Source organism: Lissotriton vulgaris, chromosome 2_1 (genome assembly GCF_964263255.1).
Source record: "Lissotriton vulgaris chromosome 2_1, aLisVul1.2, whole genome shotgun sequence".
NCBI classification, from domain to species: domain Eukaryota; kingdom Metazoa; phylum Chordata; class Amphibia; order Caudata; family Salamandridae; genus Lissotriton; species Lissotriton vulgaris.
In genome coordinates, this window is record NC_141687.1 from 149,858,683 (window position 1) to 149,886,458 (window position 27,776).

Sequence of the window (27,776 nt, forward strand, 5' to 3'; positions counted from 1 at the left end):
TTCCCAGAATGTACTCCTCTGATGGCCTGTGCCATGATGCTCTTTAATACCTGTAACTGATAAGCATGACTGGGACATTAAGGATTGTGAATGCCCGTGGTGACTGAGGTTTAATATTGCCTGGGGCTAGTAATGATGCTCAATATTAGCTTCCACAAATTGATATTACTACCCAGGGAGACTGGGGTAAATTACTGGCTGGTTTCATTAAGGATCACTGAAGCTCATTATTGTTTGGGGACATTGAGTGTGACTACATACTGAGAGCATTGTCACGGTACAATTTAAGCCCAAAACTGGCCACAGCCTTTTATGTTGATTAATTCTTGGTTCCATTTAGGTTCCTTACTTTTCAGGTCTTTAAATACTCAGTATCTAGGGACGTTGAGGATCATTATAGTCTGGGTTTATTATTAATGATCATAACTCAATGGAGTGATTAATATTAATAACTGTACCATTGAACTTTCCTGTTTTTATTTAATCTCCTTTTCATTACTGCCCGGTGCCATTAAGGTTCATTAGCACTTTGAACAAACTGAGGTTCAGTACACTGATTACCACTTTTGGTCATTAATACTCAATAGAACAAAATGGCTTTAAGGCTCATATGACAGATCAGTCATATTCATAAAGACCCAAGACCATGGATGCAAGGAGATTGTGCTTTCACATTAAAAAATATTACATTCACTGAAAAACTTTATTGAAGGCTGTCCAGGATCTAGAAAATAAACCTCAAAAGCAGAAAATTTACTGGCAAACAACCTTTACAACACAGTCATTACATCGCACTACCTTTACATAGCAGTCATTACATCGCAACATCCTTTACAACACATGCCATTACAATGCAGCCATTACATTGCACATCCCTACAACGCATGTCATTACAATGCATGTCACTACAACGTTGGCATTACATCGCAAGTCATTACAATGCATACCATTACAACGCATAGTACCCTAACACTATCCGACACTTACCCAACTGTTGCACTCACTGGAGTTAGAATAGTAATTTTTACCCCTACACTATCCAACACTTACCCTACTGTTGCACTCATTGGAGTCAGAATAGTAATTGTTCCCCCTACACTATCCAGCACTTACCCTACTGTTGCACTCACTGAATAATAGTATAGTAATTATATAATACTATTAATAATAATAGTAATTATTACCCCATACTATCCAACACTTACCTTAAATGCAATGTAATGGTATGCATTGTAATGGTATGTGTTGTAAAAGTATAATGCCATGTAATGGAATGCATTGTAAAGGTAGTTTCTGAAAATGCGATGCAATGGTATGCTATGTAAAATAATTTGTTGTAAAGAATGTTGCGATGTAAAAACTGTGTTGTAAAGGCATGCATTGTAAATGTATGCGCTGTAATGTCATACATTCAAATTTACCAGTTAATGCAACAATGTAATCTTAACTCCCGCACTCACTATTACCTTTTTCAAAGCTCAATCATTATCTTGTGCATAGTACCATCCTCTATAAAATTATTTATACAATATCTGTAATCCTTAAACATGGATGTAATTGTACTTTGAAAAGCATAAAGCGTGGAACAGCAACATCTGTTTCTGTTTTGTAAGTAGTATTCAGCCAGACATAAACCGCAAATAAACCTTAACTAACGTTTTTTTACAATGATTTTAGTATTAACATTACATGAAGTATGGCTGAGCCTGAGTGGCATTATTGACCGCTTTCCACATTCAAAGACATTTCTTTTAATTCTTTGATGAAAATATTTCTAATATCGCTTACAGAGTTAATGACTTATAGATACTGTACTTACCATATTTGGCACTGAAGAGAGCCTCTACTTTCTTCCTTAGATTCCTTGTAATATCTCCGATTCCCTCTGCAAAGTTGAACCAATTATTAAACGTTTTCTGTCCAGATACATTCTAAATGCTGTGACATCAAGCGAGTAAATAATGTATTTGCCATTTTCCAGCAACTCTTGGCACTGACTTTCCTGTTCTCCAATGATCAATCCCAGATATTGTGACTAGAGAAGTCGATGCAGATTATAGACCAGCTCAAAATTTTAGTGACATGAAGTTATTATGAAGTGGCTGCCGGCCAGTCAGCCACATGTAATCAGTACAATGATCTTGGTACCATGTCTAATGGCCAAGTGTGCACACAAAGGACACCACCTTCACAGTTTTAACAATCTGTCCAATGTAATTTTTAGTATCACAGGGGACTAACGACAAGTCCAAATTAATTATCTTTTGTGCTATTACTCCAGATGGGGGCATAAGGAGCATGAGCACAGAACGCCGCTGCAGCCTATACCTGTGTATTTGCATATTTGGGGAACATATACATGGATTCTGAATTGTAAAGCTTCATTCTGGAGCAAATTAGAAGATAATGAGCATCTCAGAGTAGCTACAGACTTTTTTTATCCTGTGCCCAAAGTGCAACGCCAACAGCAAACGTATAAAAGGCAAGGGTTTCTGAGCTGTAATTAAAATTCACAAATACTTTCTATACTGTATCGTCAAATCTCAAAAGATCTCCAGATTCTCCCTGGTCTAAATCTTTGCAGGTATGGTATAAAAATGTTAACATTTCTGATGTTCCTGGCATATCCACTTTACTTTGGATCTTTCTGATTTAGAGCCAAAAGTTGTATGCATTACATTAAAATGGTAAAAGCAGATCACAGCTATGACTGGTTTTTCCAACAATTCTTATGACTGCTAAAATTCACACCAATCATAAGTTAACAGAAAAAGCACCTGTTCTAATGCCCGCACCCATGTGTGTTGAATACAGTATTTAAAAATATCGGGGTTGCTACCGAGCCACCCCGAGACACACCCACGGACCCTTCTGCTGCAACTCCTGTGCCTGGTTCCCTATTCAAGCACGCGTGTTTGCTTTCACACCCAGATCACAATACGTCATCAGATCACACGTGATCGGAATTCCGTTCCGTTTACGTATAAGTTTGAAAGTGACAGCTTAGGTTTCCGGCAACCCAATACGTCAACAGACCACAAGACACGTGATCGGAACCACCCTCCGTATACGTGTCAGTCTAATACTGACAAGTCACGTTTTCCCGCAATGAGAGAAACCAAACGTGGTTGCTAGGGTAACCAGCTCACAGCGCATCACTCCGACGTAGCCTAACGATTGGGAGAACTGTAATCACGCCCTAGGCACGCACTCCTATTGGCTCATGAGACGCTGACACATTTCATCACGCCCCTACCAGGAAATGCCGAGCAGGTTACTTCACTAGGCTTCACCGAGGCAACGATCACTCATCGGGGCTTCGAGCGCAGTAACCAAGTAGGTTTACCGCCACAGGATCACATACCCAATGTAAGTACTTATCGACCGCCTAATGGCACGGGGACATACGAGCGCACTGCATCCTCGTTTCCACGAGCAGGATGACAGCGCAAACATTTTGTTTGATCCTCGTGTGCTTACGCCCAATTTTGAATTATTTAGGTGACGGACAATTGCCGTCTTGGTCGATCCGAAGCCCATGAAGTGAGAAACATCGCTTCAGAGTGTAAGCATCGCCTAAAGAGGGATAATCGTATGCTTTCTTAAACTGATGATAATAATTAGCATGCAAAACACGAGTTTGTTAGCAAAACGGGATACAGGCGGCCAAATGGAATGGGTTTCCTGTACCTATTTCAATCACATCTGTTAGACTCAGTAGCAATCCGCCACACTACACAAGTAAAGATCACTCACCACTCCGTCACCAAGTCATTCAGTCGAGTACCTCACTGATTGTGCCTCGCATGATGGTACCCACTTAAGCGCGATTTTTAATCAATACTTTAGTGTATTTCTGAACCAGCACTTCCTATATGAATATTTTCATTCAGGCAATCACCTAATTGTGGCGACCATGTCACCAGCATGTATGTGTTATATGTACACCCTTGTGTCATTTTCAGTACGTCATCCCAACCCCGTTTTTTCCTTCTTTTTCTTACAGGTTTTTTCCTGAAATCAGGATCTAAGACACCCTTTTTCATCTAGACCACAGTTTGTGGTCTTACGCTTGCACGAAGGCAGGGCGCACCTTAGCGCGTGCGTACCACCCCGTGCAAAACATTCACGGTCCTGACGAAAACCAGAGAATTTTTAAATTGGTTGAAACATGTAGACCTAGTTTTCTTTATAATTTCCGCACATAGCACACTTCGCTATTTTTAATAATTCTTTTACTACACTTCTCGAGACACCCCAGCCTTCCTAATTAGGCAACGGTGCCACATTGGTTTTAGTAGGGCACAGACACTCAAGAATAAAGTCTTGAATCGAGTAGTACTGGCCCTTTTTAAACATACCCTCACACTGTAATTTTAAGCACATATAAAAAAGAAACAATATCCCGCTCCACTGTAGTCAGGTGTCGCAGCACACCCTATAGGCACTCGGCCTATGGGGTGGGACCCCAATGATGAAGCATGTCACCAACCAGGTTGGTGAGTGAGGGGTCGTCTTAAAGGACAAGCACTGTCCAGTTAAACGGGTTGGGGCACTTTGTGCAAACCCAAACAATACCCTGGAGGAAACAGTTAATTACTATATTTCCTCTAATGAAGTGGGTACTCCTTCTTTGTTGTTACTCCTGCAAGTTCACCTGCATCCAGACCTCCACTACACCAGCACCGACCAAGACCAAGACGAGCAACAGCCACAGCCACCTGAAATGCATCTCGCTCAACACCCGCTCCGTCCACAGGCACGCCATCGAGATTTGGAACCTGCTCGACTCCACAGCCCCAGACGTCGCCTTCTTCACGGAAACCTGGATGAACGCCTCTTCAGCGCCCGACATCGCCATCGCCATCCCAGACGGCTACAAGATCATCCGAAGGGACCGCATCAACAACACAGGAGGAGGCATCGCCATCATCTACAGGAACACCATCCGCATCACGACCAACACCGACGACACCCTCGCACCCGCCGAGCACCTTCACTTCCAGGTCCACATCAACCCCAAGACCACCCTCAGAGGCACCCTCATCTGCAGGCCCCCAGGACCACGCACACAATTCAGTGAAGACATCGCCGACTTCATCAGCCCGCACGCCCTCTGCTCTGCTGACTACATCCTCCTCTGGGACCTCAACTTCCACCTGGAGAACAACAACGACCGCAACACCACCACCCTGCTGGACAACCTCGCAAACCTGGGACTCAAGCAACTGGTCACCACCCCCACCCACTACGCCGGACACACACTCGACCCCGTCTTCTCATCCAGCAAGGACATCGCCTTCAGCCACGCCACCGGACTCCACTGGACGGACCACAGCTGCGTCCACTTCAGCTTCAGAAGGACCACGATCCACCACCACCAGCAGCAGGTTGCACGCAGAAGCTGGAACAAGATCACAGCCGACCAACTCACGACCTCCCTGAGCATGAACCCTCCCACCAGCACACCGAACCCAAGCCAGGCGGCCTCCAACCTCACCAAGTGGATCAGCGACTGCGCAGACGACCTCGCCCCCCTGAGGACCCCGCCTAGCAGACCCGGCAGCAAGAAAGCCCCATGGTTCACCGACGAACTCAAGAGCTCCAAGAAGAACTGCCGCGCCCTCGAGAAAACCTGACGCAGAGACCCAACTCCGGACAACATGGCTGCCCTCAAGCTCGCCACCCGAAAGCACCACCAACTCATCCGCACCACCAAGAAAACCGCATTCAAGGAACGACTGGACAACAACGCACACAACAGCAAGGAACTCTTCAACATCGTCAAAGAGCTCTCCAACCCCGGAAACAACGACATCACCCCTTCCCAAGACCTCTGCAACTCCCTCGCCTCCTACTTCCACAACAAGATCGCGGACATACACAACAGCTTCAGCACTCAACCGACGCACGCCACGACCGAACCCCCGCCCCCCACCACCACCCTCCGTGCCTGGACTCCGATCAACACCGAAGACACCATCCGCACAATGAACTCCATCCACTTCGGATCTCCGACCGACCCCTGCCCTCACCACGTCTTCAACAAGGCCGACGCTGTCATCGCACCCCAACTGCGGGACATCATCAACACCTCCTTCAACACCGCTACCTTCCCGGAGAGCTGGAAGCACGCCGAACTCAGCGCCCTACTCAAGAAGCCATCAGCCGACCCCACCGACCTCAAGAACTACCGCCCCATCTCGCTGCTCCCGTTTCCTGCAAAAGTCATCGAGAAGACCGTCAACAAGCAGCTGGCCGCCTTCCTCGAGATGAACGGATCCCTCGACCCCTCGCAGTCTGGCTTCCGGACAAGCCACAGCACCGAGACTGCCCTGATCGCAGCCACCGATGACATCCGAGCACTGCTCGACAACGGAGAAAGAGCGGCCCTCATCCTCCTAGACCTCTCCACGGCCTTTGACACTGTCTGCCACCGTACCCTAGTACAGCGCCTCAGCAACGTCGGAGTCCAGGAGAAGGCACTGGAGTGGATCATCTCCTTCCTCGCCGGAGGGACACAGAGAGTCTGCCTCCCTCCGTTCAGATCGGAAGCCACCGAAGTCATCTGCGGAGTCCCTCAAGGCTCCTCGCTCAGTCCAACCCTCTTCAACATCTACACGAGCCCCCTCGCAGACATCACAAGCCAGCACAACCTCAACATCATCTCCTACGCCGACGACACCCAGCTGATCCTCTCCCTCACCAACGACCCCGCCACCGCCAGAGACAACCTACACGAAGGGATGAAAGAGGTAGCCGAATGGATGAAGAACAGCCGCCTGAAACTGAACTCGGACAAGACGGAAGTCCTCATCCAGGGATCCTCACCCTCCGCCTGGGACGACTCCTGGTGGCCCCCCGCCCTGGGCAGCGCACCCCAACCAACAGACCACGCACGCAACCTGGGCTTCATCCTGGACTCCTCCCTCTCCATGACCAGACAAGTCAACGCCGTCTCCTCGTCGTGCTTCAACATCCTGCGCATGCTACGTAAGATCTTCCGGTGGATCCCCACCGAGACCAGAAAGACGGTCACCCAGGCCCTCGTCACCAGCCGTCTGGACTACGGCAACTCCCTCTACGCCGGAACCACCGCCAAGCTCCAGAAGAGACTCCAGCGGATCCAGAACGCCTCAGCACGTCTCATCCTGGACATCCCCTGTCGCAGCCACATCTCCGGACACCTGAGAGACCTGCACTGGCTCCCGGTCAACAAGAGAATCACCTTCCGACTCCTCACCCACGCACACAAAGCCCTACACAACCAAGGCCCGGGATACCTCAACAGCCGCCTCAACTTCTACGCTCCCAAACGCCAGCTTCGATCGACTGGCCACGCCCTCGCCGCCGTCCCTCGCATCCGAAGAGCCACCACAGGAGGACGGTCCTTCTCCTACCTCGCCGCCAAGACTTGGAACTCCCTCCCGACCCACCTCCGCCTGATCCAGGACCACCTCGCCTTCTGGAAGCAACTCAAGACCTGGCTGTTCGAGCAGTAGCGGACCCCTCTCCCCTAGCGCCTTGAGACCCTTTGGGTGTGTAGTGCGCTATATATATATATATAAATGCTGTGATTGATTGATTGAAAAATGTCTATTCTACTCTTATAACTTACCCTCAATCCGTCTCTCTTCAAATCTTGACTCGTCGCTTAATCTTCTAGTTGACCCTGTGAAAGAGCAAGGAAGATCTATAAATCAACGACAGAGCATATCGTTTATAGTTTAGGGACTTACCAACGCCTGCCCACAAAAAGGAGAAGATTTTACAATGTAACTTTTTCCTGCTCTTTAATCATTTATTTTTCACTGATTTCTTTTAAAATGTATGTCCATTTCTTTCCTCAGCTCACAACAGATTATTTATGTAGAGAATGTGTAAAACGTTCTATCAGCCTCTACATCATGTCTGCTCTATAGAACTGCTAATAGATAATAATATGAAATAAATGAAAACGAAACCTTCTATTATACATGCTAATGTTTTCAAACTCATCCTAAAACAGACATAAGAAAAGGATGACACATTAGGCTAAATTACAAAACATGAACCAGCTACTAATGTGCTATACTTCATACACATTTCGCCATGAAATTATATTACAAAATCAATTCCACAACTGTAGGACAGGCCCTTGCTATGTTAGTGTGCACAAGCACAGTGTCCAGACCCTCTCTAAAGGTGCACACGGAACCCTCCAGGCCACCAACAATAGGCGTCTGGACATGATGCTCTACCTTACTCTGTACTAATGGCCCACAACTGAAGCTTGCATGGGAGGGATGCCAGAGGGAAAAGACCGCTTGGGTTCTCCTTCATTTTCTGCCACTACAGCTGTTGGTATAAACCAAAGCATATGCAGGGGTAAAGAGGGTTTCATCATGTGTAAACCTATGTATCCCTATCAAGGAGCTCTGTGATGCCTCACTATGTGTTCCATCTATCTCCATCACCCTGGCTCTAAGTGATGGAGTTCAGCTATAACAGGTATGACAGGGTTATGGACCAGGAAGCAGCAAACTCTATTCAGCTGAAGTACATCCCTTTGCACTGCTCGAGTGAAAATGCATCAAAAGCTGCTCGAGGTAGTTGACACCAGACCAGCGGAATAGATTTAGAACACTTTTTGAAGTGATAAATGAAGAACTATAATACAAGAAGCTTACGTGCTTTACTTCAGTAATCTTACGTGCTAAGGTTTCCAGTCGATACTTGGAGTCATGAGAAGTCACATGATTGGCTACAGAGCTGTGTATATCAGCTGAGTTGAAAGAGGCTTCTGTTAAAAGAAATACAAACACCTTATGTTAGAAAACAACTTTAGAACTAGTCAATACTCTTGAACAAGTTATTCCATTTTCTACTCAAACCCAAATTTTAATTTCTACACTTCTTTTATTTTAGCTGTATTAAACATTTTTCATCAAAAAGGCTTTATACTGTAAAGGTTTTGCCAGTATTGATAAAGACATAAAATATCAAGGAAACTGAAAAAAAAATGTGAAACCTTCCAGCTCATCAAAAAATATTTAGCAACAACCCATATATGGCTTAAAGCGTTGAGTGAATTCCATGATTTATGAACTATATCATTTATTATGAGGATTTCTATCAATGTGATTAAAAATCATCATTTCTATTCAATGTTATTTACCTAACACAACTGAATTTCTCTACGCCATATTTCATTACAGTCTTCCATGTACCTGGCAACGTAATGTGAATTATGTCTATATCTTCGGGCTCCTGTTTTATCTGCTTTACTCCTCTCCGATCACCTGAGGTTCCTAAAGAAAAAAGAGAGTATCTAGTGATGATATTAAGAATCACTAAGAGGAAGCTTACTTCAAATTTGTTCCTGTGTGTAATAGACCTTACCTTATTACCTATAACTACCAGAAGTGTTTTTGCTTTTTTTAATACTGGATTAGGGGCCTGATCTACAGTTTGGCGGACTGGTACTCCATCACAAATGTCCCTTCCGCTTAACTAAAGTGTGTTGGGATATAATGCACTTGTAATAGGAGGACGGGATATCCATCACGTTTGTGACGAATATTTGTCTGCCAAACCCTAAAACAGGCCCTACGTATCAAGTAGCATGGAAACGTCTGAATTCATACTTAGTATTTTCTAGATGGGTATTCCATTTGAAGCCCTGAAATACTGCTTCTTATAATTGTTTGCATCCTGATGGCACTGCTAAAAACCAGTAGCAGCCTTTACTGGCAATGGAGAAGCCAATCAATCCTCTCACGTGAAGTTTGGTACTGGTCTTTCTGCCCTTATCCTGTTGCCTACTTCTGTACAACTGTGTTTAAAAGTTCATGTGAACCTGCACCATAAAGTCATAGGCTGGCAATAGTTCTCATGAGGTAACCCCACTAGCCTCTCCCTTTGAGTGAGACACCTTCCCTCACTTACACAAGCTTCAGATGTCCATACTAAAGATTAAGCACCAGATACTTTGGGTGTTTACAAGCGGGATGCTATTGTTTATGACAATACTGGGCAGCATTATTTGCCAGGTGCTGAATCCCTGCAACATTACAATTTATGCATCTTGTAACATACGATAATGTAGTAATTCTATGTGGAATGTGGTAATACTATGGTGTAAAATTGGAATATGTGTTTTTTGCCACACAAATTCTGCAAACTCTTACCTGGTGAACATCAAATTCCGCAAAAGTTTACCTGGTGAATACTGTGAGGGCAAAAATCTGCAAGGGTGCAGCATTACTGCAGCAGTTATAATTCCAGTTCAGAGGCAAACCACTGTGTGTGCCCAAATCAGGATTACTTGTGACATTGTACTGAGCCCCTGATACCAACAGATGTAATCATCCCTTCAGAAGGTGTGGTACCAAAACAATAGAAACAAACTGAGTGCTCTGCCTTTGCTCTGAGACTTGTTTAGTGTAAACTGCCTCACTCAAAAAGACATTTGGTAGTGGGTACAATTTGAAGAAAGTAAGTAAAGTAATTTGTGTCTTGTGCCTGAGACTCTTCAGTGGTAAGACATACCATACAGAAGATTTTCATTGCTCCAGCTTTCTAAAAAAATATAGTGTGGTGGCATTAGCTTCAAATTGCATGAAGAAGGGTACTTTCAGTTGGTTGCCAGATGAAATTTAAAGTAAGCCTCCATAACCTCACCTATGCAGCGTAACATTGAACGAGATTTGGGAATTAGGCTCAAATAAGAGAAAGACCCCCTTTCCATGTTTGTATTGTATTCAAAATAGTGCATGGTTAATTGTGTGTGGAAAAACACAATATTTAATTAATTAAAAAAATACTGAGTACTTTCATTCTGGCCACCAACTGCCTTTTCTGAGCAAGTTTTTGTGAATGTGCTTCAATGCTTTAGTGCAGATTCCCTGGTTTAATGTGAGATGTAATAGAACAATTCTTTTACCACTGAATAAATCTTTTCAGGTGCCCTATAAATTGACAAACTATCTGTAAAAAGTTATGGTCCAACAGCTAAAGGAACGGAACTGATTCTAACGTGAACAGCTGACAATATCAAACTTGAAATGAAAGTGTAGCAGTCTTTGATAAACAGCCTTTTGAACTTCCCTTTTGTAAAAAATAACAGTGGTCTGGAACATTTTACAGCCCACTATATAATAAGATAGTGTCCTCTGAGACAGTGCCCCTTACCATTTAAAAGTTTAAGTTACCTGGCTCGCAGTCTTCAACAACACCGATGTTTTCAGATCTACATAATAAAAGAAAGTTGTTAGTGCCATTAGAAACTCGTAATTAAACAGTGTTTTAGGAACAGCCGCAGACCTGTACAGTCAGTTGTTATGGTTAATAATTCGTCATTGATATAAAGGCATAATTCAATGAATTGATTGTGCTGCTTGTGTAGCAAATTCATTCAAAGCAATCATCCCTTTCAGAAATCAGACCAAAACAATTGAGTGAGTGCACTTTTAAGGCACAAGTAGACTAAATTCAATTATTCCTGGTGCTCGGGTAGTTGATAAAGGAGATAGTTTGACATCACTGGAAACTGACGTTTTTCATGAATCTCCACACCTGGCTCAGAAAGGTAGTGAGATGCCTACTTCTTCACAGTCCAATATCAAAAAGTTCCTCAATCTCTAGACCAGTCAATCATTACCCAATAAACTTTTCCTCAATCAAAGGGAAACAATTGAATTCGTTCTGATGGTCTTTTCAGGATCTGGCACTTTCCAGCTGTTATTCTTGATATGTAAACACTCAACGCTATGCTACCTAGCGGTGCTAGAGCAAGGAAGAAAGGGCACACATTCAAGGGGAAAGATAGGGAAAAAACAAAGACTAATTAAGTAAATCTTTGATTTGTTCCACACACAACCAAATAAAGCTCTATCCTGCTACTGGCCCCACACTCTTTTAAATTCTAAATATTTGACTTTTTAACCTCATGAAAACTTCTGAATCGCGTTATAGAATAATAATGTAGGGAATGCAATGTTAAACAATTAGTAAACATAGTAACGTATTACCTGAGGTTGATAATTAGGGTGACTGATTACTAAGGGCAACAACACCAGGGCTGTTCCTTTAGCCTTCATTTTGTATTTTTGATTGGATTACACAACAATAAATTACAAGTAGAAAATGTAAAAAGAATGTAGATAATTAACTAAGTACACATTTTTCTGCAAATAATCCTAATAAGATTCACCAATTTACATACATTTTCCAATAACCTCCATCACTGATAGCGGACCCAATTCTTAATCTAGGGATTACCACCGATATATTTGCCTAACATCTATATCTGCATATCTTGAAGAACCTCCTGACTGTAAAGCAATCATAATGGCTTTGTTCAATAATTAGGATCCTACTACTTCACAACTCATTCGCTTATGTAAACGGGTTCACCTTGTCAATAACAGGTGATGGTTACATTATTTGATGTTTTCTCAATTTTGGACGAGGGAGAGCCGTAGGTTTACAATATTCAGGTTCTGCTCCACAGAGGCCTCAAAACGTGTCCTCTGTAAGTCTACAATGCCAGGCACTCACACTATCTGGGACTTTAGCAAATACAGAGCATTATTTAGAACTTCTTAGAGTTTTCTGTCCACCCTAAAGTGTGAACCTGGCTACAGGCTCTAAACAGGGCCAAAGGGTCAGCTGCCAATTTTTGATGACTGTCCCATATCTGCCAAGCTCTAAATAACTTAATCTAAATGACAGAAAACACTTCCCCTCCACCAATCTTAAAGGTGCCATTAAATACATTGTCTACAGTCATGTTTGTTACAATTCAATGTCATGAATTCCTATTGAAATGATAAAAATGGAAGTTATTTATGGGACAGACACGACTTTAATGAAACCGGCGCAGATAAACCTACAGTAAGACCAGCCTAGATCAAATATAATGCTAAAGATGGCACAGCCAAATCATGTGTGCTGATTACAGCATGGGCCCATCTTTAAACCAAATTATGAAAATAATTTTCTTGAAGGCAAAGACATTTGCTTAGGTTTTCTGGATTTTAGTTTTAACTAGGTAAAAATGGTAAAAACCCTACCTAAACAAATATGTGTTTCTGGTGAAAAATTGTAAGAATAGATTTTCTCTACATTTATGCTGCTTTGCCTCTCCTAAATCCTAAGCATCATACCTGCAAACATGTGTAGCATACATGCAGTATCAGGCTTGTATTTTTCTAGTTCCACTGCAAGACCTAAGGATACTGAGTATTTCTTATATCTCTTGATTATCCCTATTCCTTGTACGTGCACAATGTTGTAGAGCATGATGATTCAGCATGATGTTGGGTGTACTTTGAAATTATAATAAGCAACAATGACTAGGCTAATCTGGGTACAAATCAAATAAAGGGGATACGCTGTTTGTATACGTCCTGAGACAATCACAGTGAGATTATATACTGAAGAAGGCCAGCAGGTGTCTCTGACCACTCCAGGGAGCTTTCCCGCAGAAATGAAAGGTGCTGAAGACATTCAGTCAAGGAGAGCTCAGCAGGTGACAAGTCTACCACCAGATAAACCATGTCATGCATGTCAAGTGCTGATTTAGGAAACAAAACTCTAGGGTTATACCCCTTGTATTGTGTCCAGCAGATGAAGCACCAAAGAGACCCTTGGAGAACTATATAGGTTTGATATGTTTATTGACTGATTGTCATTATGCTAAACACCAGGGATACTCCACATTTGTCATTTGGTTGCATCAGAATGTGTGCACTCTGATAGGCCCTGAATAAAATAAATTACGAAAACCACCACCAGGATTCAGTCGAAATAAACACTGAAAGCAGGAAGACCTAATTAGGCTCTGTAATAGCTCACACATATCGGACAACTCTAAAGAGTGAAACTACTAACCTGCTGGCACGTGATGCTCCAACCACATCAGGCACATCCAGTCGCTGCGGTTCAATATCATCTCCCAGAATGCATCCATCATTCTTCATAGGTTCTTTGGGAAATTTATTACCTGGTTATGTTAATGCAGCAGATTTCATAATTAAATTAAGTGAAACCAGCATCAGTAAATAAGTATTACAGTTAGCCAAAAAGGTTTGGCTCATGAACAACGCTCTAGGTTAGAAATTACAAGCAATAGTTATTGCAGTCACAAGAAGTACATGCACATGTCTGTAAATACATATACTGGCTAAAAGATCAATTTTGAACCTTAATGACTTTCTTCTGGGTCACAGTGATTATTAATGTTGAACATTGGCATTGTTGACATATTGCATGACAACATAACTTTTTCCATATTATGACAGCATAGGGAATGGCTCGCCCATTTGCAGTTTGATATTAATTGCGCTTTGCTTAGTGTTACCATATAATAGCCTAACAGGATAACTGATACTTTTTTATTGCTTAATACCTGCTTTCTAGACAAACGCACTTTAAGTTATTGTACATGCTTAGCCATGAGGCTGCCTAACTGTGCAACCATGTGTTAAAAAGAGAGCAACATCGATTAGAAATTGCAGGTTTTAGCTAATTTGCCACTTCCAAACCATATTAATAAAGTAGAGTGAAAGAAAACAATCACTGGTAAAGACAATCAGCCTGATATCAGCTGCCGATCTTTGCCTTTGCCAATACTTGTCCCCCCCGCCCCCATTTGTAATGGCTATTGTAAAACTTTATTACAAAAACCATGACAAAAAATGGTTTATGCATGGATGGCGATTATGAAATGTTTCTTTTTAATACTGTCTTACAAAAGACATTTAAAGATGGCTGCCTACATGGGTGCAGGAGCATACATGAGCAGCCATCTTTGAACATGTTTTACAAAAGTAAAAAACATTCAGAGATGACCACCGATGCATGCATGTGAATGTGTATGCATGGGCGTCCATCTATGAATGGTTTTTAAACCCATTCAAACATGAACACTACCTGCCTTCCACAGCAAGGCGCAGCGAGGGCACAGTAGTAGTGTCTGGAGAGCTACCTGGCACTCACAAAATGTTCCTAAGCGTAAAAGTAAATTAGTTAATTTCAAAAAGGGCATATTAGTCAACAAGCCCCTGGTACTGAAGGGACTATTTTCTGAGTTGGTGCGGTCATTTAACACAGAAAGGATTCAATGGCTGAAGTGGACTGAACATTGTGCCATGCTGTGTGCAGTTGTGGGCAGAAAAACATTGTCAAGACACAGTAGCAGACTATTGCATGAAGAGGGCTGACTAGAGTAAGTATATCGAGATATGTAGTTTCAATAAAATCAAATGCCAAATCTAAAAGATGAAGCACTGATAGTATCTCACAATGTCAGGGAAATGCATACATTATCACATTTGTAACATGTCAGTCTTATTTATTCCAGACTTTTCTCCTTTTAAACAAGGCAATGGTGCCAGTAACAGTGTACACTTTTAAATTATAGAAAGGTACAAGGGCTGCCCCCATGGACTGCAGACTCTGCATATTAGCCACAAAAGCAAAGGGGCATCCCTGGGCTCAGTCGTGGACCTGTGGGGCGGCCATTCTACACGATTATGGATTATTTCCTGCACTAAATTCAAGAGAAAGATAACGTTCTGAACTTTTAAAATTATTTTCTGCTGCCCCAATTTTTAAACACTGGCTTGAGATTAAACTGAAGAGGTGATTTAACAGATATTCTATTTACAACTTTCATTTCATTAAGATAAGTGGGCTGGACATGATTGTGCTCTGCCCACATGGACGTGGCCCTATCTTTTGTAGAAGTGCAATAACTGCAAGAATGGTGGACAAGTGTTCGGGAAAAGAATGTAAACATACCTGTGGCGATTGCGAAGATGAAAGGGTTGAATTCCTGCTATGTGGTGAAAACGGGCATGTGGCAAAAAACTACGACTCCCAGACTGCCCTGGGGGAGTCTTGTGAGTACTAAGCCCCTCCTTCCCCAGAGAAAGGTGCTTGTCAATTGTTCCTGCAGTTCGAGTCGAGGGATGGGCGGATGGTGATCCCCGCCGGATTCCAGCGAGAAGAAGTTCAGCGCTTAGCAGAGGAATCGTGTTTGGAGACTGTGTGGTGAAGCGGACATTCGCCAAGCGGTATTTTTGTGATCACGAGAAGGAGCGCGGGCTCGCCTCCTTCCGATTGTAGAATCGTACCCTGGACTCTGAGAAGAGTTGTACAGTTAAGGGTAGCCGCGGAGTCGTTCTAGTGCGCATCAGCGCTACTGTGACACGCGAGTAATCTAGCCGGGTTGTCGTGCGCGCGTGTCTATTTAACGCGAGCCGATAACAGGCTAAAAGTGCAAAGAGAACATTTATAGATCCTGCGCGGCTGCGCTAGGGAAGCATCTGTATTCTGCCCGTCAGAGGGAAAGTGAACTCGAGTTCGAAGGCAAATGAAATATATGTACTTTGAAATACTTTTTGGGAAATTGGAGTCCGTGTTGTGCTGTTAAACAACGACAGGAGAGCAGAAGATTTAGAAGCATCGTTTGTTTATGATTTTTGCTTGGTGGAGTAAACCTATTATTGTGGAACTGACGGTCCGAGACTTTGGGAATTATCCTATGTATAAAAAGGACATTTAATGAGGAAAGGAGTTATTGGACACCTTCCATTAGAAGCCCTTGCAATAGGAGTTGTGGTGAGTGATACCATAATCTCAATTGATAATAGTATTAAGTATAGTGTGAACCTGAAGGGTAATAGTGTGTTTGTTCCCCTTTCAGATACCCGTGACGGTGTTACAGAGCTGTCCTTTAGACCCAGTCCATTCTGAGACGAAGCGCAGAGAAGCACAACCATCTCTACGTTTCCACATCTGCTTCTTCTCTCCTTTTTTCCCTTCTTTGCACAAAGTCAGACAGAGGTATAACTTTACTCTGTTGGGGGTTGTGCAAGCAGGGAGTCTAGGCTCTAGCATCTATCATCGTCTCTGCTGGGACAAGTAGTAAGGTTAGTGGCGTTTATGTTCCTTGTGCTGCTGCCAGTCCCGACAGATTGACAAGCCCAAGTAACAAGACCCAGCCCGGACGATGAACGTTGAAAGTGTATTAAATTCTGTGGTGGAGAGCCTTGCGGCTCTTCAGCAGGAAGTCACAACTTCACGCACCGAGAGTCAGGTTCTATATAAGGAACTGGGGGTCCTTAGGAAAGAGATGTCCGAATTGTCCAGTAAGGGTAACAAGGGGGCTTCTTATATCAAGCCGGCCACTTTACAACCCCCTTCCACTTCCACAACCCCTGTGTCCCAGGGTGCTGAAGGGGGTGGGTTCACAGTGTCCACACCCTCCTCTTCTTCGGATGCAGTTCCTACAGTCCATGTGATACAGAATACTGGAATTCCACTGGCCCCTCCTGAAAGGTTTTACGGGGATCCCCGTAAATTTGAGACATTTTTAAATCAATGTAGATTGCACTTTCTGTGCAAACCGGGGGTGTTCCAAGAGGATACAACAAAGACCGCGTTTATGATGTCCTACATGGGAGGCAATGCAGCAAGTTGGACAATACCTTTGCTGGAGAGAAATGATCCGGTATTGCATGATTTTGATGATTTCTGCTTGGAACTGAGACGCTTGTTCGACAGAAAACTCCATATGTTGTCTATGGATAGAGAGTTATTGACATTGCGACAAGGGTCCCAAGATCTGCTTTCCTACATTACTTCCTTTAATCGTCTCGTGGTCGAAACAGAGTGGCCTACTGCTAAGAGGATCTCTATTTTCTACCAGGGGCTTCGGGGGGAGCTTAAAGACGTATTAGCTCAAGTAGTACAACTTCCCACGACCTGTGAAGAACTGATTGACTTGACCGTTCAATTGGATCATCGCCTTCTGGAAAGACGGGGTGATAGAGGCAGAGGAGACGGCCGTTTTTTCTACCCACGTCCCCGGAGTAACATAGAAGATCACCCGAAGATGCCCGAGGGGGTCGAACCTATGCAAATAGGAGGTATTAGGGGCCCCCTTTCAAAGGAAGAAAAAGACAAGAGAAGGAGACTTAAACAGTGCCTCTACTGCGGAAAAGGGGGTCATTTTGTTAAAGATTGCCGAGCAAGAAACGTATTCCCTGGAAGATCGACGGCATCCCCTTCACAGGCTGTCATACAAGCGGGAAGACCGGCGGAAAACTAGCATGCCCAAATCAGGAGGAGGTCGCTGCCTTGGGTTGTTTACCGCCAAAGATCTCATTTACACTCGCGAATACCTTGCATCCTGCAGTGGCCCACATGAATCTAAAAGTAACTTTATGGGTCACTTCCAGTGATGCTATGGAAATTGATGCACTGCTTGACTCAGGAGCAACTGGTAACTACATTGACCAGGAATACGCTATGAAAATTGGGATTGTATGTGAGAAGAAGGATAAACCGGAGCTGGTCAAAGCAGTGGATGGAACGGTGTTGTCATCTGGTCCAGTCTCTTATCATACACAAGCACTGCGGATGCAGACAAATCAAAACCATCATGAGATGATACAATTCGACTTGATAGACGCGCCCCAGTTCCGTCTCATATTGGGTATGCCGTGGCTGACGCTTCACGATCCTCAAGTCAGCTGGGCAGCACGCACTATAACCTTATCTTCTGCATTTTGTAAGGCGAATTGTAGACAGGAAATGTCTAGTACCGAAGAACAACAAGCTACGCCTTCAGTTTGCCTGGCTTCTGGATGTTCTATCGGACCATACTGCTGTGCCACCGCTCTCCCTGATGAATACCAGGAGTTCAGTTCTTTGTTTGACAAACAGAAGGCCACCGATCTGCCACCACATCGTGTCTACGACTGTAGAATTGATCTCATTCCGGGGGCTGATATTCCTTGTAGCCGAGTCTACGCCCTTACTGAAAAAGAAACCGTGTATTTGCGGAATTACCTTGATGAAAATCTGGCTACGGGGTTCATCCGTCATTCTACATCGCCTGCTTCCTCGCCGATGTTTTTTATTCCCAAGAAGGATTGCGAGGAATTGAGGCCATGCATTGATTACAGGGCCATTAACAGAATGACGGTGAAGAATCGTTACCCTCTGCCACTTATACCTGTACTCTTAGACCAGCTGAAGGGAGCTCGATTCTTCACAAAACTCGATCTCCGAGGGGCGTATCATTTGGTTAGAGTTCAGAGTGGAGACGAGTGGAAAACCGCGTTTAGAACTAAATTCGGATTGTTCGAGTACCTTGTGATGCCCTTCGGGCTCTGTAACGCCCCTGCCGCCTTCCAATACTTCATGGATGAGGTACTACGTGGGTGTCTGGAGACATTCTGCATCGTGTACATAGATGACATTTTGATCTATTCTTCTACTCTGCACGAACACGTGGATCATGTGAAAACTGTGCTACATCGCCTACGGCAAAATTCCTTGTACGCCAAACTCGAAAAATGTCTTTTTCACGTGAAAGAAGTGTCCTTCCTTGGTTACATCATCTCAGCCCAAGGCTTCCAAATGGATTCCAGTAAAGTGGAGGCTATCGTAGGATGGGGTACGCCCAAGAACGTCAAGGCAGTGCAGAGTTTCCTTGGTTTTGCCAACTACTACCGTCGGTTTATCCAGGATTTCTCCAAGATAATACAACCCATATCTAGTCTACTGAGAAAGAACTCTGTGTTTTGTTGGAACTCTGCAGCAGAGAGGTCGTTTCAATATCTCAAAGAACAGTTCACACAGGCTCCTATCCTGCGCCACCCTGATCCACAGATACCTTTCGTCTTGGAAACCGATGCCTCCCTGTATGCCATTGGCGGAATACTATCACAGCGTCACCCCGAAACAGGTCAGTTGCATCCTGTGGCCTATTTCTCGAGGAAACTTACCCCTTGCGAGATCAACTACTCCGTTACGGACAAAGAACTTCTCGCCATAAAACGGGCGTGTGAGGAATGGCGGCACTACCTGTTGGGAGCCATGCACACAGTCGAAATTTACACCGATCACAGAAACCTGTTGTTCCTTAAAACCGCCAAGGCTCTTACTCCCCGGCAATTGAGGTGGACTCTGTTCTTTTCGGACTTTGATTTTGTTATCAAATATAGACCAGGGCCTCAAAATGGGAAAGCTGACGCTCTTTCCCGGATAGGGGAAACGGCAGAGCAGAGTACCGAGAAGGAAGATGAACCTCCCCTGATCCTTCGGGAAACCGACAATCCATCTTCCTTGATCGCCTTGATATCTACACCGGAATTCCTGGATGATGTGCGGGTGGCACTTGCAGATATGGACGTGCAAGGTTGGATACAGGAGGATCCTGACCACCGAACGGAAAAGGACGATCTTGCTTATCAAGGATTAGCCATTTTTGTCCCCACTGAACCTTTGCAACTAAAAGTATTGTCATGGATCCATGATTCTCCATTGGGTGGACATTTGGGTATCTATAAGACAATTGCAGGGGTGGAACGCAACTTCTGGTGGCCTAAATTGAGAGATGCTGTGAGACATTATGTGATGAACTGTGCTGTTTGCATTCAAGGGAAAGCCATTCATGTTAAACCTGTTGGATTGCTCCGACCACTCCCTATTCCGCCTAAACCATGGCATACCGTGTCAATGGATTTCATCGTAGAAATGCCACCATGTGAGGGGAAAACGGTGATCTTAGTGGTCATAGACCATTTAACAAAGATGGGACATTTCATTCCCCTGAAAGGCCTGCCTACCTCTGTAGAATTGGCGCATGTGTTCTTGCAAAACATAATTCGTGCCCATGGGATCCCTTGTGTGATCATCACCGATCGAGGTACTCAATTTACCTCTCATTTTTGGACAGCCCTCTGTAAAATCCTGGATGTTGATGCTAGGCTCTCTTCGTCCTATCACCCTCAGACGGACGGGAAAACGGAACGCCTGAATCAGACGTTGGAGCAATACCTTCGCTGCTTTGCCTTACAGAACGATACTGAATGGACTACCTTGATATGGATGGCGGAATTTGCATACAACAACGCCATTCATTCCACTTTGGGCTGTTCCCCTTTCTTCTGTCTGTATGGCTATCACCCTAATGCACTGCCTTTTGAGGTGCCTGTTCACTCCCCGGTGCCAAGCATACACGAACATCATGCACATCTCAGGGCGGTGTTAGTTGAGGCACGACACAGTTTAGTGAACGCTCAGTCTTCTCAGAAGCGTTTTGCTGACAATAGGAGATCTTCTGCTCCCGAGTATGTGGTGGGCGATAAGGTGTGGCTTTCCACAAAACATTTACATCTGAAGGGAGAGAACAAGTTGAAGCCTAGGTATGTGGGGCCCTATGCCATTGAGAGGGTCATTAACCCTGTGGTAGTACGACTGACACTCCCTGATACTTGGAGAATCCATCCCGTCTTTCACGTTTCTCTGCTCCAACCCTGTCCTGTTAGTACTAGGTTGTCTGATAGACCCCTTCCAGTTGAGGTTGATGGTCAGGAGGAGTATGAGGTGCATTCGATTCTGGACTCCCGTATGGTGCGAGGGCGGATTCAGTACTTGGTAGAGTGGAAAGGGTTTGGCCCTGAAGAGCGGACTTGGGAACCGGTGCGTAACCTCCATTGTCCTGAGTTGGTTGCTCGTTTTCATGAACTGTATCCTGGTAAGCCTGGGCGACCGCCGGGACGGCTGTCCTCGAGAGGGGGTTCTGTGGCGATTGCGAAGATGAAAGGGTTGAATTCCTGCTATGTGGTGAAAACGGGCATGTGGCAAAAAACTACGACTCCCAGACTGCCCTGGGGGAGTCTTGTGAGTACTAAGCCCCTCCTTCCCCAGAGAAAGGTGCTTGTCAATTGTTCCTGCAGTTCGAGTCGAGGGATGGGCGGATGGTGATCCCCGCCGGATTCCAGCGAGAAGAAGTTCAGCGCTTAGCAGAGGAATCGTGTTTGGAGACTGTGTGGTGAAGCGGACATTCGCCAAGCGGTATTTTTGTGATCACGAGAAGGAGCGCGGGCTCGCCTCCTTCCGATTGTAGAATCGTACCCTGGACTCTGAGAAGAGTTGTACAGTTAAGGGTAGCCGCGGAGTCGTTCTAGTGCGCATCAGCGCTACTGTGACACGCGAGTAATCTAGCCGGGTTGTCGTGCGCGCGTGTCTATTTAACGCGAGCCGATAACAGGCTAAAAGTGCAAAGAGAACATTTATAGATCCTGCGCGGCTGCGCTAGGGAAGCATCTGTATTCTGCCCGTCAGAGGGAAAGTGAACTCGAGTTCGAAGGCAAATGAAATATATGTACTTTGAAATACTTTTTGGGAAATTGGAGTCCGTGTTGTGCTGTTAAACAACGACAGGAGAGCAGAAGATTTAGAAGCATCGTTTGTTTATGATTTTTGCTTGGTGGAGTAAACCTATTATTGTGGAACTGACGGTCCGAGACTTTGGGAATTATCCTATGTATAAAAAGGACATTTAATGAGGAAAGGAGTTATTGGACACCTTCCATTAGAAGCCCTTGCAATAGGAGTTGTGGTGAGTGATACCATAATCTCAATTGATAATAGTATTAAGTATAGTGTGAACCTGAAGGGTAATAGTGTGTTTGTTCCCCTTTCAGATACCCGTGACGGTGTTACAGAGCTGTCCTTTAGACCCAGTCCATTCTGAGACGAAGCGCAGAGAAGCACAACCATCTCTACGTTTCCACATCTGCTTCTTCTCTCCTTTTTTCCCTTCTTTGCACAAAGTCAGACAGAGGTATATCTTTACTCTGTTGGGGGTTGTGCAAGCAGGGAGTCTAGGCTCTAGCATCTATCATCGTCTCTGCTGGGACAAGTAGTAAGGTTAGTGGCGTTTATGTTCCTTGTGCTGCTGCCAGTCCCGACAATACCCTGTGCAAGGATGACAACTGCAAACTGCACTCCCCTTGAGACCGAACCTCTATCAGGAAGTTAATAAATTGCAGTGGGTTTAATTTATGAGTGAGGATTATATAGGTATTAGTATAACACCTCTTCACTCCAGAGGCAATGTCTTGGTGCTATTGTAATATTACTGATTCACCCAACATAATGGCACTATTTTTATCAACCTCAGGACGTTGAAAGGATGGAAGATCCACTGGGATTTGAATCTAAGATGACCAGGAGGTCAACCACAGATCCATAGAGTGAAAGCAATAGCCAAATGAGCCACGAGACCCTCCAACATCAAATTCAAGTTGCAATTCTGCGCAAATAAAATTCAATGTTACGATTCAGGTACCATGTGTGGCATTTTATGGCTCAACTGGGCAGCTTTTTCACCAAGTTAAATGGATTTTGGCAACACACGTAAACATCAGTTCAAATAAATATTGTCATTCCATGGTTGCAGTACCTTCTCTATCCACACCTATTCCTTCGTACAATTTGCACTAAATGTTTTGTGCTCGTGGCACATAAATCAGTCAAAACTCAACCTATAATTATTGATAAAGGTGTACTGAGTGCAAATGCGAATTATGTGTTATGTAAACGAAGAGAGGGAAGCTTGGGGAGGTTTTCTTTTTCATTACCCAGCGATTTTCCTACAAAAACATACATGTGTGATGATGGAACAAGAGCCCAGATCAAATAAGAGCGAACCTTCTGCATAGTCCAGAAAAGATCTGATGGCTGTAAGTGCTGTTAGCGTCACATTAATGAACTAAAGCGTTTATGGGAAAAATATCTTCCTGGCACACAATTCATGTAACTGAGTGCAAAGAGTTTGTGTGCATACACATTTTTAACTGATAATGAGTGGCTCTTTATATAGCCTTGTGTTGCTTCCTGTAATGTTGCCTTGCAGTTCTTGCATTCATTCCTTCTTTTCTTTGTCCAAAAACAGGTGGGAGCATTGAGAACGGCCATTTTCAGATATGACAAAAGACAGCTGTAGCTGTCTCGCCATCTTGATGACTTTGTTTTGTAAACGCTCGGGGGCATTTGGCCAGCTCTCTTAATGCACTGGTCTGCTCCAGTGTCGTTCACGTTTTGCTTCCGCACTATGTCGACCCACGTCATCCACTGGCTGCCTTGCACTGTGAGTGAAAGAGTTTTGCTTGGTCACATGAGCGCAGCTGCCTGCAAAGGATTGCACTTCAGTGCCTCATCTAGTGTGCCTGGTTCTGGTCCACTCTTCTAAATTTATATTTTTGCCAGTTCTTTTGCATATCGCTTATGTTTGCAACACAATAATTAAAAGCAGGCATGCTTGGCAAGGCCAGACATTTTCACTTTGCTAATGCTTCTTAGATGTATGCTTTGCAACGATCATGACAATGTTCCTAAGCTATAACATGCAAGAGGTACAGCTGGTTATGTAAAAAAGCAGATAGAAGTAGCACCATGCGGCGTTATCTGTGCTCATAGACGAAATATTAACAGCTAAACATACCTGAAAAAATTCTCTCATCAAACATCCTATTAGAAGAGAAAAGAAATAGTAAATTTGCTTAAGGAGGGAAAAAGTTCTATTAATTTGTAAACATCTCAATCGTGAGGCATCTTCATCTCCACCAAATAAATTCTCGTATAATGGGTTTGGTTCAGAAAACAGTTAAAGACTCACCCATAACAACTCTGTACCGGCTGTGTATGTACTGAACGGTGTAACTTGATTAACAAAAAAAGCTGAACTAAAAGTATCCCCGCCCCTGAGGCTAGTGTGCACCACAAACATCTGATAGGATTCATAAATGTACAACCTGGGTACTAATTTTAGATTTGGAGGTCTTTACAATATTGAAATGTTTATTTTGTATACATTCATGCTTTGTGTGCACTACTAATGAAGAGCAGACCAAGAGAGCAGGAGACATAGGAAACGGGGAAAGAAGTAGTTCCGGTTTGAAAGGAAAGTGATTCCAGAGTTTTGGAGCAAACACCAGGGTACGCTGGCCTCCTCCTTCTCCACCTTTTCATGTGGGAACTGATAGGGGAATTATGGAGGTGTGAGGAGTGCGAGGTAGGAATAGCAATAGGTATGAGAGTTTAGTGGCAGTGATCCAAAGGGTGAGGCTGGCCAAGCGTTGCTCGAAGAGGCAAAGAATTTCAAACTTTTGGCACAAACTATGGCCCATATTTAGTGTTTGCCAGACAGGGTACTCGATCACAAACGCATTGGAGCACCTGTATGCCAAACTCTCAGTTCCCAGCTCTTTTGAGAGTCGGGAGAATCATCATGTTTCTGAGGCAGGAGCCTCTCCTGGGTCTTTTGGCAGAAACATTTGACCAGTCTGATTGACACTGGGCCATCAGTCAAAGTAACTCAGACCAACTGCCCCATTTGGGGACATTTCCACATATTTTTTTCCTGTTGGGGCCTGCTAGCAAAAGCCAGGTGGCCCGAACATGAGCCAAATAAGTGTCCTCTACAGACTGGGAGAAAACTACCAGAGTGGCAGGGCTATTTGATTTTCAATAGCAACCACCTGGTTTGGGCGTTTGTTTTTTGAAAAAGGAAAACATTTGCGGTGCAAGCAAACTGAACATGGTTTCAGCAAAGCTTCAGTGTCTTCAGAAGAGCCACTAGGGAGGCGCCATTGCTGAAGTCATCAGAGATGTTCGCCTGCCTTTTGGATATCTCTAAATATGGCGGGCTGCACTCTACCAGGGGAGTGGAGTAAATCCCTCTGCTGACCAGGCGTAACAGATCACATCCCGCCAAACCCTAAATAAGCCCCCGATGTTGGTAATACTGTCATACACTCTTTTGGAAAATTGCCTTGCCGTGCGCAGAATATCCTAAGAACAGCAGGGAGTGAAGCTTTCTGAATCATACCTGTGCCAGAGTCAGGGTCCAACATTAGGCACTGGGTGCAAATATAAATAGTTGAGTCCTCAGTAAAGCTAGCTGGTGACTAGTCGACCCAGTAGTAGCAGGTAACGTAGCATGTTCCAAAGAAATTGAGTTTAGGGTAAAATACTGGACTATGCAACAGATTGTCAAAAACGGGTATGCGCCAAGTTTACGCACTGAAGATTAGGTTCAAGCACTGCAAATCTCCACAACAGTCAAGTCCACTATCGTATTTAGACCTTTCCTTCGACAAGAGCGAAGCTTTCAGGAAAGGGCTGCTTGACAAATAATAGTGATAGAAAGAGCAATTTACAGATTTGTGGCCTTTACTGTTCTGGGCGGCATTAGTAAAGAGTCGCTCATCGCCATGTACAATAAATATTACATTTTTCTTATTTCTCAGACAGCAACACATCCAATCATATATGTCAAACATATGAAGTTCCTGGTAAGTACGTTTTTCCTTTTGGACCTGACACGTAAATTATAGAATCAAAAAAATGTCAGGTTTCTGCAACAGCAAAATGAGAGTGTAGAAAAACAGTAAGTGCAAGTGGACATGTTTTTACTTGGACTGAATCATGAAAGGTCTTTTTGAGCCTTCGTTCCTACAAGGTGGAAGGGGTTCGCTACTGGATCCACTCTTTTCTGTATGGAGAAAGCTATATGTCAATGAAACTCAAATTCAGATCTGCCAGGAGGCTCCTCCTTCATACATCAACATACACCAGTGAACAAATAAAAGCTTCTTCTACCTTAAAGGAACTAAAAGGAAAATGCTCTATTACTTACCGGTAATCTTCATTACTCCGGGTCCCGTTGTCCTCGTCTCATTCATTGCAAAGTGGAGATGACCATCTCTTGACAGAAAAAAACAAGAGGAATGCTGGGACCCTAATACTGCCCCTCCCACCAGGAGTACATAAGCAGTACTTACCCAGCATCCCTCCTGTACAACCAAGCCCAGACAGGAAGGCCGGCCGTTCGGGAGGGAGGGAGGGGCGTATGAATGGGATGAGGACAACGGGACCCTGAGTAATGAAGATTACCAGTAAGAAATAGAGCATTACCCCCAGGTCTCTTATGTCCTCGTTCCATTCATTACAAAGTGCAGAATACCAAAGCAGAAACCGGCCTTCCGCACCCACAAGCACACCCAGGAACCCACCACAAAAGCAGCAATCCAAGGGAGCACCGAGGCAGAGGGAAAGGGGGACCGGAGGAAACAACCGGCCTGCAACCCAGAACAGGACAGTAGGGACCAAACAAGGACCGTAGACCAACAGAAGGCCAGGACACCAACAAGGAGGCCGCTTACCTGAGAAACCGGAGACAGGGCAAGCGGAACCAAAGGACACGGCGAAACACCCCACCGGACAAGGCCGCCAAGCCCAGAACTACCGGGAAGGCACACAGGACCCGGCAGCCACCCAGACACAGAGCAAACCAAGACAACTCGAAGAAGGCCAAAGAAAGAAACGCGCATCAGAGCATAGGCACAAGCACCAAGACTAATCAAGGAAGGAGGAAAGCACAGGCCAGAAACCGGCCCACACCACCAAAACTGAGGAGAACCTGGCCCCAGGGAAAACAGAGCAGAAAACCCACCAAAACTCCGCCGAGGAGGACCACGAAGCAGCAAGAGCCCAGGAGCCAGACAGGAGCGAGACCCCAATCAAACAGAAGAGACAGGGAAGGGGATAGAGAACCGAAACCCCAGGAGGCCAAAAATCCCCAAAAGAGAAGGAGGCCAACAACCAAACCAGGAAGGCCACAAAACCCAGAACAGCATGGGAACAGGAGGCCAACGCAAAGACTACAGGCCAGAGACTTCCCCAGAAAGAACCAGCCCAAAGCCGACCAACAAAGGAGAGGCCAATAAGACCGAAAACCAACAACAAACACGCCCAACAAGGGCGGGGACAAAGCCACCGGCCACATCCCCCAGAAAACCCCCAACCCAAAAAGGGAGGGAAACCAAGGCAGGACGGGAGACCAGAGCAACCGGGAACACCCAGCAGTCCCTAAACCAGGCAAAGAGGGCAGAAAAAAACAGGAGACAATACGGCAGAGGACTGAA

The 27,776-nt window shown here is 44.5% G+C and overlaps 1 protein-coding gene across 1 annotated transcript in view; it reads right to left on the bottom strand.

Annotated features, from left to right (window-relative positions):
* GTF2IRD1 (GTF2I repeat domain containing 1) overlaps positions 1 to 27,776 on the bottom strand; it is a 993,687-nt gene that overhangs the window by 364,409 nt on the left and 601,502 nt on the right. Inside the window, exons 11-17 of the mRNA XM_086954598.1 lie at positions 24,293 to 24,318; positions 13,876 to 13,987; positions 11,193 to 11,230; positions 9,210 to 9,290; positions 8,693 to 8,782; positions 7,619 to 7,672; positions 1,820 to 1,885 (exon numbers count right to left, since the gene is read on the bottom strand). Coding sequence (XP_086810724.1) covers positions 1,820 to 1,885; positions 7,619 to 7,672; positions 8,693 to 8,782; positions 9,210 to 9,290; positions 11,193 to 11,230; positions 13,876 to 13,987; positions 24,293 to 24,318 — 467 coding nt within the window. The remainder of the gene's footprint in view (positions 1 to 1,819; positions 1,886 to 7,618; positions 7,673 to 8,692; positions 8,783 to 9,209; positions 9,291 to 11,192; positions 11,231 to 13,875; positions 13,988 to 24,292; positions 24,319 to 27,776) is intronic.